This window comes from Orycteropus afer, unplaced genomic scaffold, assembly GCF_000298275.1.
Source record: "Orycteropus afer afer isolate SDZICR_OR568_19922 unplaced genomic scaffold, OryAfe1.0 scaffold00176, whole genome shotgun sequence".
Taxonomy (NCBI): Eukaryota; Metazoa; Chordata; class Mammalia; order Tubulidentata; family Orycteropodidae; genus Orycteropus; species Orycteropus afer.
Genome location: NW_006921763.1, coordinates 279,485 through 297,354, shown reverse-complemented (window position 1 = coordinate 297,354; position 17,870 = coordinate 279,485). Strand labels below are relative to the sequence as shown.

At 41.6% G+C, this 17,870-nt stretch overlaps 1 protein-coding gene across 1 annotated transcript in view; it reads left to right on the top strand.

The window, feature by feature from the left end:
• The window catches only part of RFC1 (replication factor C subunit 1), a 107,922-nt gene extending 90,345 nt beyond the window's left edge, over nt 1-17,577 (top strand). The window contains 13 exon segments of the mRNA XM_007947135.2: nt 419-818; nt 1,626-1,738; nt 4,492-4,606; nt 6,114-6,205; nt 6,393-6,530; nt 6,689-6,784; nt 6,895-6,993; nt 7,484-7,638; nt 7,754-7,871; nt 9,633-9,778; nt 15,287-15,500; nt 16,694-16,885; nt 17,494-17,577. Of these exon segments, the coding sequence (XP_007945326.2) occupies nt 419-818; nt 1,626-1,738; nt 4,492-4,606; nt 6,114-6,205; nt 6,393-6,530; nt 6,689-6,784; nt 6,895-6,993; nt 7,484-7,638; nt 7,754-7,871; nt 9,633-9,778; nt 15,287-15,500; nt 16,694-16,885; nt 17,494-17,577 (1,962 nt within the window).
• Nucleotides 17,578-17,870: the final 293 nt, after the last annotated feature.

Here is a 17,870-nt window from a genome sequence, read left to right as displayed (position 1 = left end):
GGACTTTTGCATTATTTCCACTTTTTGGCTATTACAATGCTGCTGTGAACATTCATGTACAAGTTTTTGTGGAGTCATTAACTTTTTGTTTGCCAGAAAACTTTGAAATAAAAATCTCTTATTCACTCTTTTTCAAACCAAAGTTGGAATACTTATTTTTTAAAATATCCAAGAAACAGTGCTTCATAACCTATTTAATTTGTTCTCACTTAAAAAAAAAAATTACACTTGAGTATAATTCTGGCACATTTGTTGCCGATTGTTTTTTAAATTTGGGAGGTAGTGATTTCTTCAGAGAGCAGGGTCTAAAACACCAGCTCACTTGAGTATCTCAGGTTGCCCTCTAGAGTAAATGTAGTGGCATGGAAATTTTGCATCTCTCATCAGGTTTCTTTTTCTCATTTTTCTGATTTTTAAGATGAAGAAAGAACAGTCCAGATTGGAAAGAACACCCTCAAAAAATGACCAAGGAAAAAGAAAAATTAGTCCAAATAAGAAGGAATCAGAAGCTAAAAAGCGCAGGCTGACTCCCAAAAGGGACAGCTCTTTAAAGTCAATAAAAAAGGAAACGAGTATGCTTCGGAGAGACCTGGACTTTGAGGAGCAAGTGGCTGAGGCGACACATGTGGACAGTGGGGCTAGGGATTTGGCTGATGACAGCAGTGGACCCAGAGTGGAAACTTTGCTCTGGGTGGATAAATACAAGCCAACTTCGCTCAAGACCATAATTGGACAGCAGGGTGACCAGAGCTGTGCCAACAAACTCCTGCGCTGGCTTCAGAACTGGCACAAGGGTCCATCTGAAGATAAAAGACACGGTGATTTTACAGCTTCACTTATTTCCTGTGTGTGTCTGTCCACATGTGATTGCTCATTTGCACATATAGGAGGGTGTCGAACAGTTGGGTCAGTTACCTGCCAGCAGACATTTATTGAGAGCCTGCTCTGTGAGCCCAGGTGCTGTACTAGGGCCCTAGAGGTACTGTTGTGACCAAATCACAGTTTCTCCCCTCAAGGAACTCACATTTGCTGGGGGAGACATATATAGAGCAGCAATTAAAATGCATTGTGCCAAGTACCCTTATAGGGGCAGGGCTAGTGTGCTGTGGGCCAGGGAAATCTTCCTGGAACAAGTGAAGCCCTGGCCAAGACTTGAAAACCTGGACGAAGGGAGGGGGTGCATGTTGGGTGGGAAAGAGTTCTTACGCCGAGTTTGAAGACATGACGTCTAGGGTGCTGAGTGCGAGAGGACTAGGGAAGGCACATGACTGAAAAACTGTGGCATGCTTACAGGGTGGGGGTGGTGGTGTTATGTGCCCTCAAGTCGTCTCCAACTCATAGCCTGTATTTTGTCAGAAAGGAAACTCTTAAAAAAAAGTGTTTGAAATCAGAGGTTTAAGGTTTAATTTTTAATTTCAAGTGTGTGTGGGGGTGGGGTGAGGTAGGGAGTAGAATTTGACTAAATGCTCTGGAAATTGTTTATACTTTGTGGAAAATACTCTGCAAATATAGACCTGAACTAGAGGACTGCTCTTGATGCTGAGTTTATACACAACTGTTCTTGCCATTCCTGAATTTCTGTTAGGTAATAACTGGTTGACGTTCTGAAACTTCTTTTTCTCTAGCAGCAAAGTTTGGTAAATTTGCTGGCAAAGATGATGGGTCTAGTTTTAAAGCAGCATTGCTCTCGGGCCCTCCAGGGGTCGGCAAAACCACCACAGCTTCCCTGGTGTGTCAGGTGGGTGCTTTGTCGTTGTGCAGTTGGAAAGGTTACCTGGCAGTGGGCATGTGTGGAAGGGGGATGTGTGCATGTGCGCATGCATGTGTGCACATAGGATGGAATATGGATTATATTTTAAGCTGCTGTGTATATACTCTTAAACAAAATCAAGCTTTTAGAATTTGCTTTAGTTCTGGTAATATTTGTCATTTTTATCCTTTTCTGATTGGTAATTATATTCATAGGTAGCATTTACCTGTGTGCCAGGCAGTGTGCTATGCTGTTGTTGTTGTTATTTGCGCTGGAGTTGGACCCTACTCACAGCGACCCCTCCTTGGGTTTCTGAGGCAGCATCACTACGGAAGTAGATTGTCCCATCTTCCTTCCAAGGAGTGGCTGGTGGGTTTGAACCCCCGGGCCGTATGCTGTGCACTTGGCTGTAATATCTTATCTTCACATAAATGTCTTATTGATCCTTATGTGTAAATACAGGTACTTTACAGACCTGCATAGTGTTTCTGTGAGGCAGTACTGTGGTCCTTATCTGACAGTGAGGCGGGCTTAGAGAGGAGGCCGAGGCACTGGGAGCCCAGGCGGTCAGACACAGTGTCCACTCTTTACCACTGTATGACGCTGCCTCTCTTGTTTGTTGTTTCAGTCACTGTCCCATCTCTAGACAGTGAGGCAACCCGATCCGCTTTGGCCCTAGAGCAAATCAGTGCTTATGTGTTGGGATCACAGTGATAAAAGAAGGGGTTGTAAATTTCTTTTAAATTTACTGCTGGGTTCCCTAAGCCTCTGTCCCATGAGCTGGTGGTTTGTTTTGATCTTTGTTATATGAACCAGAGAGTAAATTTTTAGCAGATACATCAAGTTGCATCAGCCAGAACCTGTATAAGGAACAAGGCTGTCAGAGACAGAAAACGCAAATATTTTGCATTCAAATGAGCAATAGAAAAGTGATGTTTTAGTTAACTAGTGCCACTCTGACAGGAATATACCACAAATGGGATGTCTTGAAGAAACAGGAGTTTATTCTTTTACATTTTGGAGGCTTTAAGTCCGAGTTCAAAGTGCCAGACTCTAGGGGCTGGGTGAAAGCCCCTCAGCCTTGGGGTCCAGCTCTGCCTCCTGCTCCCGGCCCACTGGAGCTTGAGGCTTTTCTTCACTCAGACAGCTGCTGGCTGCTGAGGCTGAGAAGCCCCAAGGTTGTCAAGTGAAAAAGGCACAGTCCCGATGTTACCAATCCACACGGCAGGCCATTAATTCAAGTCCATTGAAAGTCCCAAGGTCAGCAGAGCATGGCAGGCTGCTGAATGAACGGCCACTTGCAGGGTTCAAGCATGCCATGAGCTAGAGACCGTTCCCAAAACTGCTGCTTATATATGGGAAGCAGACCATATCCCTAAAGAAGCTACTCAGCTGCACACAGTGGATTCCACCATGGAGTTGATTACCAGTCTCATCATGAGGAATACTACATCCAGCTGCCCGGCCATCCAACCAGGCCCAACCAAGTTGACCCCTCCTTGGGTTTGCGAGGCGGTATCACTACAGAAGTAGTTTGCCCAACCTTCCTTCCGAGGAGTGGCTGGTGGGTTTGAACCGCCGGCCGTATGCTATGGACTTAGGTGTAATATCTTAGCATCACATAAATGTCTTATTGATCCTTACGTGTAAATACAGATACTTTACAGACCTGCATAGTGTTTCTGTGAGGTAGGTACTGTGGTCCTTATCTGACAGTGAGGCAGGCTTAGAGAGGAGGCTGCCACAAGTGGTAAGACTGCAATCCTGTGAAAGTCGGTAAACTTGTGAGACTCTGAAAAATGGGCAGTCCAACCAGTTCTGGCTCTCACAGGTTTCACTTATAAGAACAATGTAGTTATCATTGTATTCATAGACATTTTTTAAAAATAAAAAATCTGTTTTTTTTCCTGCCCTTACAGTTGTGAACATGATTGTTTTCTCCCTTTACTCCTTTGTTGTTAATTACTTTTTTGGAAACGGAATTAGACATTTCATAAGCTGATTAGTTTAGGGTATCAAAATAATTTGATTTTTCATGGTTTATGAGGAAAATTGTTTGCTGGCTAGTTGGACAAAGAATAGTTTTACTTTATAATGTATCTTAAAAAGATAATAGTTGCCTTTGTTTTATACAAAAGATTAATTCTGTACCTGATAATGAAATCCTAGGATGGTCATAGTTAATTCTTTCTAGGATTTTTAGAAGGAGCTCTGGTAGCATAGTGCCTAAGGCACTTGACCATTTACCAGAGTGCTGGAGGTTCAAACCCATCAGCCACTCCTCCGAAGGAAGGTTGGGCAATCTACTTCTGTAGTGATGCTGCCTTGGAAAGCCAAGGAGGGGTCGCTATGAGTTGGGTCCGACTCAGTGGCACATAACAACACAACAACAGGGTTTTTAGAAATAATCTTAGTAAAATTACTTTGTCAGATATACTCTTCTAAATGCCGTTTTCAAACCCAAGTGTGTGTGTGGTATGTTTGTAGATAGTATTTTTAAAATCTCATCGTGAATTTTATGCACTTGGGATATATTACAACATAAATGTCTTATAGATACAGATACTAAGTTAACCTCATTGTCTGTTAGTATCATTTGTTTCTTTTTAGTCATTTAAACCGTGACTCTTTATGTTTGTTTTTTTTAATCTCCTTTCTTCCTTAACTGCCTTGCTTTTTTTGGGGGCGGGGTGTTTAATTTGCATTGTGATGGTGGTAATGGTTTCCTGTATTTTGGTTAGGAATTGGGATATAGCTATGTGGAACTGAATGCAAGTGACACTCGGAGTAAGAACAGTTTGAAGGAGGTTGTTTCTGAATCACTGAATAACACCAGCATCAAAGGCTTTTATTCAAGTACGTGGCTTTTTGAACTGTTCTTTAGTTCTGTAAAAAAAACAAGCTCATCTCCATGTTAACTAACAGGTGTTGAACAACAAGCTCATCTCCATGTTAACTGACAGGTGTTGAACAGGACCATGTGCCAGGCACCCTGCTGCATTCTGGGGCTGAAAAGACTAAGAAAGGCCTCGGATGTAACTCTTACCGGGTGACATCCTTATCATTTTTTAGGTCTTAAAGGTTCCTAAGAGTCTGATCCCAGTGCGCACGTTGCCCATATTTATACATTTTGTCTTAATAGCGAATTCTCAGGTTGAGTCCTGTGAAGAGGGAAAGAAAATAAAGAAGTAACTGTAATCCAGTGAGATAAGAGGCCTGCGCATGAGGAAGTCGTTCTGTGTGGGGCGTGGGGAAAGCGACCAGTAACGGGTGGTTTTGAAGGATGAGACATAAACCATTTTGAGTGTGGAAGAGGTCTTCCAAGACACAGGGAGAAAAGAGGAGTAGAGACAGAGTGAGAGTGCACTCCTGCAGATTGTAGCTCGTGGTTCTGTGTGGCCAGAATTTATGGGGAAACATTTCCCAAATTAAGGACCCAGCAGTGCATGCTCAGAGCCTCTGGAACGTGCCTGGCCACCTGTATCCCAGGTACTTGTGGTGGTGGGCCTTCATTAGGAAGATGAAACTGCTCAGGAAGTGACACTTTCATACATGGCTGGTGGGACTGTCAATGGTACGGCCCTGGGGAGGGCAACCTGGCTGTTTGCCAGAGTCAAAATCACACATACCCTTTAGGGCAGAAATCCCAATTCCTGGAATTTCGCTACTGCTATACCTGTGTATGGGAGCTCTGGTGGCATAGTGCCTAAGGCATTTGACTGCTAACCAGAAGGCTGGTGGTTCAAACCTGCCAGCCACTTTGTGGAAGGAAGACTGGGCAATCTACTTCCGTAGAGATACCGCCTTGGAAACCCAAGGAGGGTCGCTATGAGTTGGAATCGACTCAACGGCATTGAGTTTTGTTTGAGACCTGTGTGTGTGTGGGAAGTGTCATCTGTATAAGGAGGTTGATTTGGTATGATTTGTAACAGCCGTAGACTGGCAGCATCCTGATAGTTCATCAGTAGATCGTGATTAAGAACATGATGATGTGTAAAATGGAATATTAGAAAGTGTTTTTTTTTTTTTTTTTTAAATGAGATGTTCCATTTCCACTGATAGAGAACAAATCACCAAAATATATTAAAGGGCAAAACCAGTGTATATTTGTGCACATATATTTTTAGTATGTACAGAATCTCCCTTATAAGAAAGACATTGTTACGACGTTTGCCTCGGGTGGGGGAAAAGGGGCGGGCGAGGGAGGGGGCTTTCTTTTCACTACCTACTCTTTTGTACTTTTTTGAATTTGTTAGCATAGACTTGTATTTCTGGTGCAAAATGTCATTTAATTGATTTAAAGCCGTAGTTTTTGAACAGTCATTATTTTTGTCTTGTTCTATTGCTTCTGAACATGGGTCAGGTGGCACCGGCCAGTCAGTCAGCACCAAGCACGCTCTCATCATGGATGAAGTAGATGGCATGGCAGGAAATGAGGACCGGGGAGGAGTTCAGGTAATGGGGGCGTGTGTTTGTTGTTCTAGTGCTGATTTTTGCATGTTTTTATTATGTAAAGAAATAATATGCTCTAATAAGGCAATTAAGGCATGTTGCTGAGGAGTCTTTTTAAATCTAAAATGTTTTGTGTAGTAGTTTATTGTTTTGTAAATAATTATTTTTGTGTTGCAAATTTGACTTTCAGGAGTTAATTGGTCTGATAAGACATACGAAAATTCCCATTATCTGTATGTGCAATGATAGAAACCATCCTAAGATTCGTTCTTTGGTTCATTATTGTTTTGATCTTCGATTTCAAAGACCTCGGGTTGAACAGATTAAGGTATGATGATTGGGACTTTGTTTTTTTTCCTTTTCATCAAATTATCCTGTTTATGTAAGGGTCTGTTTTTCCAAGAATCTGATAAATATGTTTCAAGTATCTGGTTATATGAACTTTTAAAAAAAAATCATTAAAAATCCCCCCCTTGTCATTTTCAGGGTGCTATGATGTCTATTGCATTTAAAGAGGGTTTAAAAATTCCCCCTCCAGCTATGAATGAAATAATTTTGGGAGCTAATCAAGATATCAGACAGGTAAATTAAACATATGTGACTTTAGTTAATGATTCTTTTGATTTGATGCCTTTAGAGGGGGAGTATTTTCCCCCGTTGACATTGTCTTAACTTATTTGTGGTTCTTTTAGGTTTTACACAATCTGAGTATGTGGTGTGCACGAAGTAAGGCACTAACCTATGACCAGGCCAAGTCCGATTCGAATAGAGCCAGAAAGGATGTCAGACTGGTAAAAGAAACTTCCGTTTTTCAGTTACTTTCCTAAGCTTGAGGCCTTCATGCTTTCTGGGTATTAACTCAATAGAAATAGCCTTTATAGCTCCTCAGCCCACCTGCAGAAGCCTTGGATGTTTGTAAGAAGAGTCATAGACAGCTGCTAAAAGTATTTCTAATTCAAACTAATTTTTCTTTAAGTATTATCATTGTGTTTTGTAAGTTATGAGAGAGGATTAGTTTTAATTACACTCATGTTTCAGTTATTAAAGAAGTGACTTTTGCAGAGTCTCTTCTGTGTAGATTTCATCCTTTGAGTGTTTTGGAACTATTCAGAATACTGTTCCAAATGGTTGTGTTTAATAACCTCTCTGAAACTAGAGGTCTGTGTAAATTACCTCTGTGTTCCATTTCACCTCGTCATTAGTCAGGATTTATTCCAGCTAGAGCAATACCTGAGAAGTGGTTTTTTTGCTTTGCTTTTCTGTTATTATTTTTTAAATCAGGGCCCGTTTGATGTTGCCCGGAAAGTGTTTGCAGCCGGAGAGGAGACTGCTCGGATGTCGCTTGTGGACAAGTTGGATCTCTTTTTTCATGATTATTCAGTAGCACCACTCTTTGTCCAGGAGAACTATGTGCACGTGAAGCCTGTGGCCGCGGGGTGAGTGAGCTGAGGGGAGAGGTGGGGCAGGTGCCCTTCCCAGCACTCGAGGCAGACCCTCACAGGGAGGGCGGGGGAGGACAGTCATAGGAGCCACCCTGGTTCTCTCCTGCAGGGGCGACATGAAGAAGCACTTGATGCTGCTGAGCAGAGCAGCCGACAGCATATGCGACGGTGACCTAGTGCACAGTCAGATCCGGAGTAAACAGAACTGGAGCCTCCTGCCCACACAGGTTAGCAGGGTGCTCCCTTAAAGTGCGGACTCTGCCGTAGTTCAAGGGAACAAAACAGCGTTTACATACTGAAAGTTATACTGAGACAGCGTTTAGATGTTTGAAACTCCAGATAAACATTACAGCGCTTGTGGCAAAAATACAGTTTGTCATAGAGTAAAACAGTGTGGTCACCATTGCCCTTTTCTTAATCTTATTTTCTAATTGTTTTGGAAATACTCTTCTGTGAATGAACACATGGAAGTAGGAGTGTTAGATTTTGATTGTAACTAGAGATGTCGGTTGCAAATTTCACTTGCTCTGTTTAGTGGAATCCATTAATGTTTCCATCTTGGCTCTCTTGGATGGTGACCACATAGCTTCCCCACAGAGACATGCAGTCAGGCAGGGCGAAAGCCGTTTCTTGTCTATGTGAGTTCTGATTTTCTTCTTTTCTTGTTAAAGAGGCAGCAACTGTGTTTAGGTTGATGTCTTTTACTCAAAACTGAGTGTGGCAAATGTTTATAATTAAGAATGTTCTTATTTGAGTTGTGAATTTTTATACAGGATTGTAGGCCTAAATAACAATCAAGGTATCCTCAGAAGGCCTGCCTGTCTTCTCCCTCTACTCACACATGGAAAATAAACAAAAACTAAAATGCATTCTGGATATAACTCTTGTTTTAAAAAGTTTTTTTTTTTTCAACCCAATAAATTGTACCTTTGAGAATTTATCCTAAAGAAATAATTTCAAACATAATCAAACCAAAACCAAACGCAGATCTGACTCATAGTGACCCCTCCTCGGGTCTGAGGCAGTATCACTACAGAAGTAGATTGCCCAACCTACCTTCTAAGGAGTGGCTGGTGGGTTTGAACCGCCAGCCTTCTGGTTAGCAGTTAAGTGCCTTAGGCACTATGCCACCAGAGCTCATATTAGGACAAGCTTAATGTATAAAAATATTTGCTAAAGCATTATTTCTGAGAGCAAAAAATTGGAGATAGTCTCCATGTCCAGTAACATGAGAATGACTAGTTATGGTCGATCCTCATGATGGAATGTTATGCAGTCTTTAAAATTATTTATAAAGGTCATCTAATGAAAAATGCTTAAGATACAGTATTATTAGAATAAAGCTTTATGCAAAGTTATGTATACTACAGTAAAACTTGTGAAAGCCAGAACGTGTGTAAGGCAGAAACCTATCAGAGAAGGAAAACTCAAGTATTTGCCACGAAAACAAGCAACAGAAGGGTGGTAAGACTGTACCCTGTCAGTCGGAAAACTTATGAGACCCGGAGAAATAAGGCAGTTCTGTTGAGTTCTGGCTCTCACAGGTTTCACTCACAGGTTTCACTATATAATTCAAACCTTTAAAAAAGTGGAACTCTGGATACAGAAGATATATAAGGATGCTTTCTTTTACTTTTCTCAAGGATCAGTTTAATTTCCTAATGATTAGGACTTCCACGCTTTGATCCACCTATGGTATCAATAGCTATCTTTAAAGACAGTCATGTTCCTCTTAAACGGATTCTTTCCTGTGACATTGGTGTCCCTGAGGACTGATGTGTTGAGGTCAGTTGGCTGAGGTGGCAAGAGGATCTCTCTGAGGCAGCCTGCAATCTTCTGAGGGAGGTTTCCCACACGAGCCCTTCAGGTACAGAGTGAAACACCTGGCACAGGTGCTTTGTTTTCCATAACCTGCTAGGAGTCAGCAGCTGCGGAGGAAGCAACTTTGCACTGAACTTGCAATTCTGGACGACACTTGTCTTTTTCAGGCTGTTTATGCCAGTGTCCTCCCTGGAGAGTTAATGAGGGGGTACATGACTCAGTTTCCCACCTTTCCGAGCTGGTTGGGAAAGCACTCGTCAACGGGCAAACACGATCGTGTTGTTCAGGACCTGGCTTTGCATATGAGTCTCAGGTAAGCGGTATGACTGCGTTCTGGCGTTTTGTTGGTGTGGTGTTTTTAGCCTTTGTCCAAAATGGATAGCATGAGTCAAAGCTCTGTTTTAGTTTGATTTTACTGCTCAGTAGATCTATGGTCCTGGATAAGTGCCTTATGTTTTCTCAGCATTCGTTTTGTCATTAGGAATCAGGGTAACACTTGGTATACCACTTAGCCAGATGGTAATTGTGTCATTACTTGAAAATAAATTTAAAAACTACGTACATGTGATGCTATAATTTATCGTACTGTTACTATACTCCACTGCTAACTGAAAAGCCAACAGTTCAAACTCATCAGCCACTCCACGGGAGAAAGATGGGACAGTCTGCTTCTGTAAAGATTTCAGGTTTAAAAACCCTATGGGGCAATTCTACTCTGTCCTATAGGATCACTAGGAGTCAGAATTGACTCGACAGCAAGTTTATTACTATGCCTCTTACTACTTATAGGGATAACTTCTCAGCTTCAGAATAATTTTATAGGAAAAAATGAACTAGTTAAAAAAATAAACTAGTACTGTTAGTGAGGCTGAGTGTCTGGGGTTCTTGTTTTCTGTCTCAGCGACTAATGTCTCCCTTAAAAAAGAAGAAAATAAACTAGTTAAACTAGTTTGTACCTGTCCTAGCAGCTTAGTCATTTGCGATAGTCGATACAGTTTAACATGTAACAGGAAGAAGACACACCAATAATTGAAGACCAGTGCTCTTATTTTGAACATTTTACTGTGGTCTGGATGGAAGTTTACAGAGCAAATTAGTTTTCCATTTTCCAATTTATACATGTTTTTTTTGTGACTTTAGTTGCAGTCATCACAGTGTAATGACACTCTTCCCACGTCCTCCCTGGCCCCCCTTTCCTGCTCACCCATCTTTCCCGCTGCTTCCTTCCTTCTGAGCTTTATTTTTGGCAAACACTGCCTTTATGAGGTTGTGTGGTTGATAGTTCTTAGGAGCACATTCCTCATGGGTGTTACTGTTCACTTTATAGGCCAGTCTCTTATTTGGCTCAAAGGTGATCTCTGGGAGTGGGTTCAGTTATAGGTTTGAATAGTCTCCAAGGAATATTGTCTCAGGGGTTCCACCAGTATCTGTCAAACCAGTAAGTCTGGTCTTTTTTATGATATGAGTTTTATTCTACATTTTTCTCCTACACTATCTAAGACCTTCTACTGTGATCCCAGTCAGAGTGGTTGGTTGGTGTTTGCTGGATACTGTCTAGTTTTCCTAAGTAGTTTTTTAGGCTAGTAGAGGCTGTGTTTCACATGGTCTGTTAATCTTACGGATTAACATGGTCTGTTATTCTTATGGATTAACATGGTCTGTTATCTTATTGTTTTATTGAGTCTTTGATGTTCTTCACTCTTCTTTGACCTGAACGGGATGAGACCAATAGTTCTATCTTAGATGGCTGCGTATAAGATTTTAAGATCTAGTCACTACTCACCAAGTAAGATGTAGACATTGTCTTAATGGCCTTTGTTACGCCAATTGACTTAGATGTTCTCTGAGACTGTGGGCCTAAGCCCTCAAACCCAGTGAGTCAGCCTCTTAAGGTGTTTGCTTATGGCTAAGAAGTTTGTATAACTTTGCCCTCTGCATGCTTTACTATATGCCGGGATATATTTGTAGCACATACAAATGTGTGTGCAGAAATAACCTCTGCCAAGCCTGTGTGTTCGTGGGTGTGCTCCTGCACGCCGTCCCATGCCTCCTAAGCTTGTATCTCTACCTGTGTATCCACTCGGGAGTTACTGTCTGTTGCTGTTACTGCGGGATTTACTCGTGTCCCTCCCAGTGCCTTCCTTTCCCTTTCCCTGTTGTACTGAACTCTTGCTTGTTGTGTACTGACTTTCCCTTCACCCAGCTTAACACACGTCTGCTATCTAGACTTCATCTCACGTACTGTGGCCACGTTCTCAGGAGGGACCAGTCCCTGGAGAAGGACATCACGCCCGGTAAAGCAGAGGGTCAGTGAGAAAGAGGAAGACCTCCAGTGAGGTGGACTGACATAGGGCCCGCAGCAGTGGGCTCGAACGTAGCCATGGGTGTGAGGGTCACAGGGCCGGACAGGGTTTCCACTGAGGAACGTGAGGTTGCTATGAGTCAGAAACTGACTTGACGGCACATGACAGCAGTTGTCTAGTTAGTGATTTCCCCTCCTTCCTCTCTCCTTCCCTCCCTCTCCCATCCCTGGTAACCATCAAAGACTATTTCTTTCTGTGCATAAACCTTTTCTTGATTGTTGTAGTAGTGTTGTCATGCAATATTTGTCCTTCTGTGATTGACTGACTTCACTCAGCCGAGTGTCCTCCACGTTCATGCATGTTGTGAGGTTATTGTGGATTCATCATAATTCTTTAATGTTGCATAGTATTTCATTGTGTGTGTACACTGTAGTTTTTTCATGCATTCATCTGTTGATGGGCACTTAGGTTATTTCCAGCTTTTTGCTGTTGTGAATAGCGCTGTTAGGAACATGGGTGTGCATCTATCTAGTGGTGACGTGGCTCTTATTTCTCTAGAATATGTACGTAGTAGTGGGATTATTGGATTACATGCTATCTCTAGTTCTAACCTTTTAAGGAAGGACTGTACCATTTTCCACAGGGATTATACCATTTTACAATGAAAACCAATGTTCTTGATGAAGTTTAAGGAAGTTCAGAATGCTTGTCTTTGGTACAATATTGTTTCAGTTTAGAAACTTAGAAAAGGCGCATGCACATATACATTAGGTGCACATCCGGGATTTGTTTTCATCCATGAAGAACTGCTTGAGCTGTCTTATTTCCCCTTAATATTGGGTGTCCAGGTGTCCCCTTAACTTCTGGTTAGAGTTAAACTACTGCGTTCCTTCCTTCCGTTTCCGTACAATCCTGTTTTCTACTGTGTGCCCTCTTCCTAGTCTAGTATTAGTTTACTGTTGCTGCCCTCACACCTCGGTAGGCCAGAAGTCTCAGTGGGCTAAAATCAAGGCAGGGCTTCATTCCTTCTGGTGGCTTTAGTGGAAAATCTGTTTTGTTTTCTTTGCCAGTTTGCAGAGGCCACCTGCGTTCTTTGCTCGTGGCCCCGACCTTCGTGTTCAAAGCCAGCAGCGTAACATTTTCAGCTCTCAGACACTGATGTCCCTGCCTCCTGCCTCCCTTTTATAAAGACCCTTGTGATTACCTGGGACCTACCCAGATAAAAAGTCATCTTCCCATCTTAAGACTCTTACCTTAGTCACATCTGCAGAGTCCTTTCTGCACCTTGCTGTTGAGTCGTGTGGTGACGTCTTCACAGGGAACGGGCTGTGGACGTTTGGGGAGGCTGTGGTCGGCCTGCCGCAGTCCTGGTTCTGGCTGCGCTTTTCCTTCTTTCCCAGTAGTTTTTCTGAATTAGGCCAGCAGCTCGCTGACCCCCTGCTACCTGAGCCCACTGCTTTGATCCTCTTGGGCTCTCCTTTGCCTACCTTTTGCGTTCCTTATTTGATTTACTGTTACTGTAGTTACTTATGTGTGACTTCTCTAATTATACTTCATTTACCACGACTACCTGTATATTGAATGTTCAGGCTGTTTTACTGGTTCTCTTCACTGCTCTTTGCGTTGCCCAGGCTGGGGCCTCTGCTCCGCTCTTTGCCTGCTTCCTGCTCGCGGCTCTTTGAAGGCCGTATGCCCTTCCCTGATGTGCCCACCATGGAGGTTTGGAGCACTACATGTCTACGTTGTTTTATGATCGTCGTTCTGCATGTTTGTCACCTTCTCCCATTAGACTGAACGTTTCTGGCTTTAGGAACTGAGGTTTATTCATCTAGCACATAAAATTACCTGGTAAATGTTACGCGAATGGATCTACGTAGGATATTATCAGCAAGAGTATCTGGCTATTGAGTTTCACAATTTTTAAAGAAAATTAAGACTTTCCTATTTCATTTTCTAACCCTGATTGAGTCACTTCTACAGGCTTCAATTTTTCTTCATCTTTAGTGAATGGAAGTTTTCTTTCATTATTGGTTCTTATCTTTGTGTCATAGAGACCTTTGAGAAACAGGCTTTGATCTCTACTCTCAGAAAATGCACATATGCGTAAATAATACAAATTTAAGGGGGTGGTCAGTTCCTGTGATTAGGAACCCTTTAGGGATATTAGATGATACCTTTAAGCCTTCCTAGATTTAATGTTCTTCATTTTTATCATAAGGTAACAGTTAAGCAACATACTGCAGGAAAGTATTTATAGAAGTGGCTTCATGATTTTCTAGGCACTGTAGTTCAAATTCTCATACTGTGCTTCAGGTATTAATATGCTTGACTATTAAAGACTAAATCTAGGAAAAGTGGATGAAACGATCCTATTTTAATTTTGGAGAGAGGAAAAAAAAACTCTCCAAAATTAAAATAGGAGTTTGTTGTTTTTTAAGCTTTTTGCCTAGGTACTAAAACAGCTGTGTGGGTAAGGTTATAGCCTTCTGATCAGGAAAAGAACTGTCTGGCTTTTGTGATTTAGACATTTGGTTACCTGAAGGCAGGAGGAGAAGCCAGTGGGTAATTTCTAAAGAGACTTTTCATTGCTTTTCTGATTGTAATGTGGGTTCTGATACAAACAGCTGTCAAAGTCTCTTGTTTACAGTATGTGTACTTACATAATTAGTTTGAAGATGGAGGCCGCTGGCTTGGAAAGATTTAGGGTGATGGCATTTGAAATATTGTTTTATTCAACTGTATTCTCTCTTCTTTAATAAGGAAGTGAGAGCATTCAAGAGAGAAAGAAAAATAGCTGTTTGTATAACTTTCTAGATCTCTTAGCACATCAGAGGCTATTTGCCTAGACGTCCCCTGGCCAGTGTGGAGCATCTTTTGATTTTGCAGGAGTAGTTTCTGCAGTTTTATTGTATTAGGGGAAAATCATTTTCCCAGAACTGAAGATTACAGAGTAACAATATTAGCAATATGAGGAATATTTATGAATATATACTTCTGTATTCATATATGCCATCATCAGAGTGGTGGTGGCACTTGAGGTAAGAGGTTTCACTAATATTGATACTTTCAGTAGTCTGGCACTTGGAATGGGTAATATTTATTGCTATAATAAGTATGATCACAGAGACATACTGCTGTTGCCTGGACTTTAAGGGTAGGATAGAAGAACCCACGTTTGTGTTTCTCACTTACAGACTCAAGTAAGTAGCAAACTTTGTTTGAGGACGTTGGTGTGTATCCATTGCTCCGATGGCATGGCGCTAGGCTTTCCCTTCACTAGCTGCCATAATTTGTTGTTGTTGTTGTTATGTGCCGTCGAGTCGCCCCGACTCATAGCGACCCCTCCTTGGGTTTCCGAGGCAGTATCACTACGGAAGTAGGATTGCCCAACCTTCTTTATAACCTGGCATTCTGTTAGCCACGTTAAAATTGAACTCTGCTTGATGAATTCAGTATTGATATTGCATAAAATGACTTGAGTTGTGGTATTCTGACTGTTGATTTTGTTTTGGTTTAAGAACGTACTCCAGCAAAAGGACTGTAAACGTGGATTATCTGTCACACGTAAGGGATGCACTTGTACGGCCCTTGGCCTCCCAAGGGGTGGAAGGAGTGCAGGCTGTTGTTGCACTCATGGACACATACTATTTGATGAAGGAAGACTTTGACAATATCATGGAACTTAGCAGCTGGGGAGGCAAACCTAGTCCCTTTTCCAAGCTGGATCCCAAGGTAAATTGTATGACCCTCTGGTTCTCCTTCACCTTGTAAGTACCAGGATTCTATTAGGATACTTCAAAGGTACTTTAAGAAAAAAAAACAAACTCGAGTCAGATCCTACTCCTAGTAACCCCTCCTTGGGTTTCCGAGGCGGTATCTCTACAGAAGTAGATTGCCCAACCTTCCTTCCGAGGAGTGGCTGGTGGGTTTGAATCGCCATACTTTAGATGCTTTAAAAAAAAAGTTTAATTTTTTTCCTTAAATGCTTGCTTCTTATGACCTATGCTTTCTAAAGATACTATTTGAATACAGGAATAACAGTAGATTTCTGGATTTAACTTTATAGTTTGTAGTTTTATTTTTGATTTATGCTGATTGTAAGGGCAAGACGTGAAAGGTGAGGAACAAAACCTAGGTGTGCTCCTTGGAGGGAGGAGGGTGGGCCTTGGGAAGTCCAGCAAGCCGTGGGAGTGATTACGAAAATCAAGATGCTGTAGTAGCTGAGGGATGTTGTCATTTTTTTTAGTAAGCCTAATCTGTGGACTCAGGTTAACAATTTACGGTAACACTGTCCCCTCCTTTATTTCTGTGATGAGCATGAACACACTCGGATGATAAAACACGAACCTTTACTGTCTGATGCCTCACGCGCCTGTTGGTTTGGTGCTGCTCCAGAGGCCGCCTGTCTGTGCTCTGCCTTTTCTAGAATGTTGGCCTCACTTCCCAGCTGTCAGTAAATTCTCACAGCAGACGCCCACTGTTAGAATCCATGGACTAATTCTGGAATTACATGTAGAAGTTTCTATGTATTTATGAAGCTTGAAGTTAAGACTTTACAGGTTACCGTTTTGTCGTAACTATTAATTACTAGGGGAAAGGCAGTTTATGTATTTTGTGAGCTTTTTCCATTGATTGCTTCACTACCTTTGCTTACTACTTTGTAGAAGTGTGGACAGCACTAAATAGTTAAAAATGACGACTTAAAGTGCTCCCCACCCCAATTTTCTTGATTCTTAAATCTTTTTTTTTTTTTTGAGTTATGGACCATATAGAAAATGTTGTAAAAAATTTGGAAGGTTTCTCTATAAAAGAGTGCATGCAGTGCTGAGGGGCTTCTAAGGTCTCTCAGTGTCTTTAGACTTACAGACTTTAAAAGAATTGTGTGGCATTGAGTTGTCTTAACTCCCTCTACTCCTTCCCTGTAGGTCAAAGCAGCCTTTACCAGAGCTTATAATAAGGAGGCCCACCTTACTCCATATGCGCTTCAGGCAATAAAGACATCTAGACGCAGTATAGGTCCAGTGCTGGATTCTGAGTACAGCGAAGAGTTAAATGAAGATGAATCTCAGTCCGATGAGAAGGACCAAGATGCTGTGGAAACCGATGCTATGATCAAGGTAGTATTTTAAACAAGAGGCTTGAAGTAGTTTGGCTTCTTTTGCATATAATTTGCCTTCTGAATACTAATACTTGGTTATTAAGTAGCACAGTAAGTTGAAAATACTTTTAATTTTTTAGTTAATCACAGTTCAGGGTAGAGGAGGTGTCAATTTCATTATTTAAATAGGCAATTGGCTTCTTACCGAAGTAAAAGAGCCAAACAGTAAGAAAATAGGTCTTCATATTGATGGTTGGTCCGATGCTGTTACAAAGTCGACCATTTCATTTGGCCATTGGTGCATCCTTCTGACCAGAAGACACACTCTCAGCATAATCAAGAAAAACATTTTGAATGAAGCCATTTCACCCTTCTGTTATTTGTGTTTTGGTATCACTATTGAGATGCCTGTAGAAGTTTCTCAGAACAAAACATCCTTGTCTTTTGTTAGGAAAGTTGAACATAAACTCATCAGGGGTGTTAGCAGTCCAAGATCTAGGTGCTTACAACCTCTCTTCTCTTTTAATTAAGGTAGAAGTGATGGTTAGACTACTGTAGAAGAACTCATTTCACTTATTCATAAACACAGCTATTAAGTACTTTTGTGCATATTTTTCCCCCCAACAGAAAAAGACAAAATCTTCAAAGCCTTCAAAACCAGAAAAAGATAAAGAGTCCAAAAAAGGAAAAGGAAAAAGTCTGAAGAAATGAAACTGTTTCACCACTGACAACCACCTTTCACTCACCCTGCTGACCAGTCCAGCTGGTGTAAAGAAAGCCTTACTTTTTCAGAGGAACCATGTTTTGGCAAGAATGGGATGACCTGTGGTCCCATTATAAATAAATGGTGATAGGGCTAGAAGGATGTAACCGGTAGGCTAATGTACACCTCTTATAGAGGTTGATAGCACTGTCCCTTGTCAATCTAATCAGATTGTTCTTCCAAATTACTGTGTATAATTAAAACTGGAAACTAAACATGGGCTTTGGAGTTGGATTTTAGT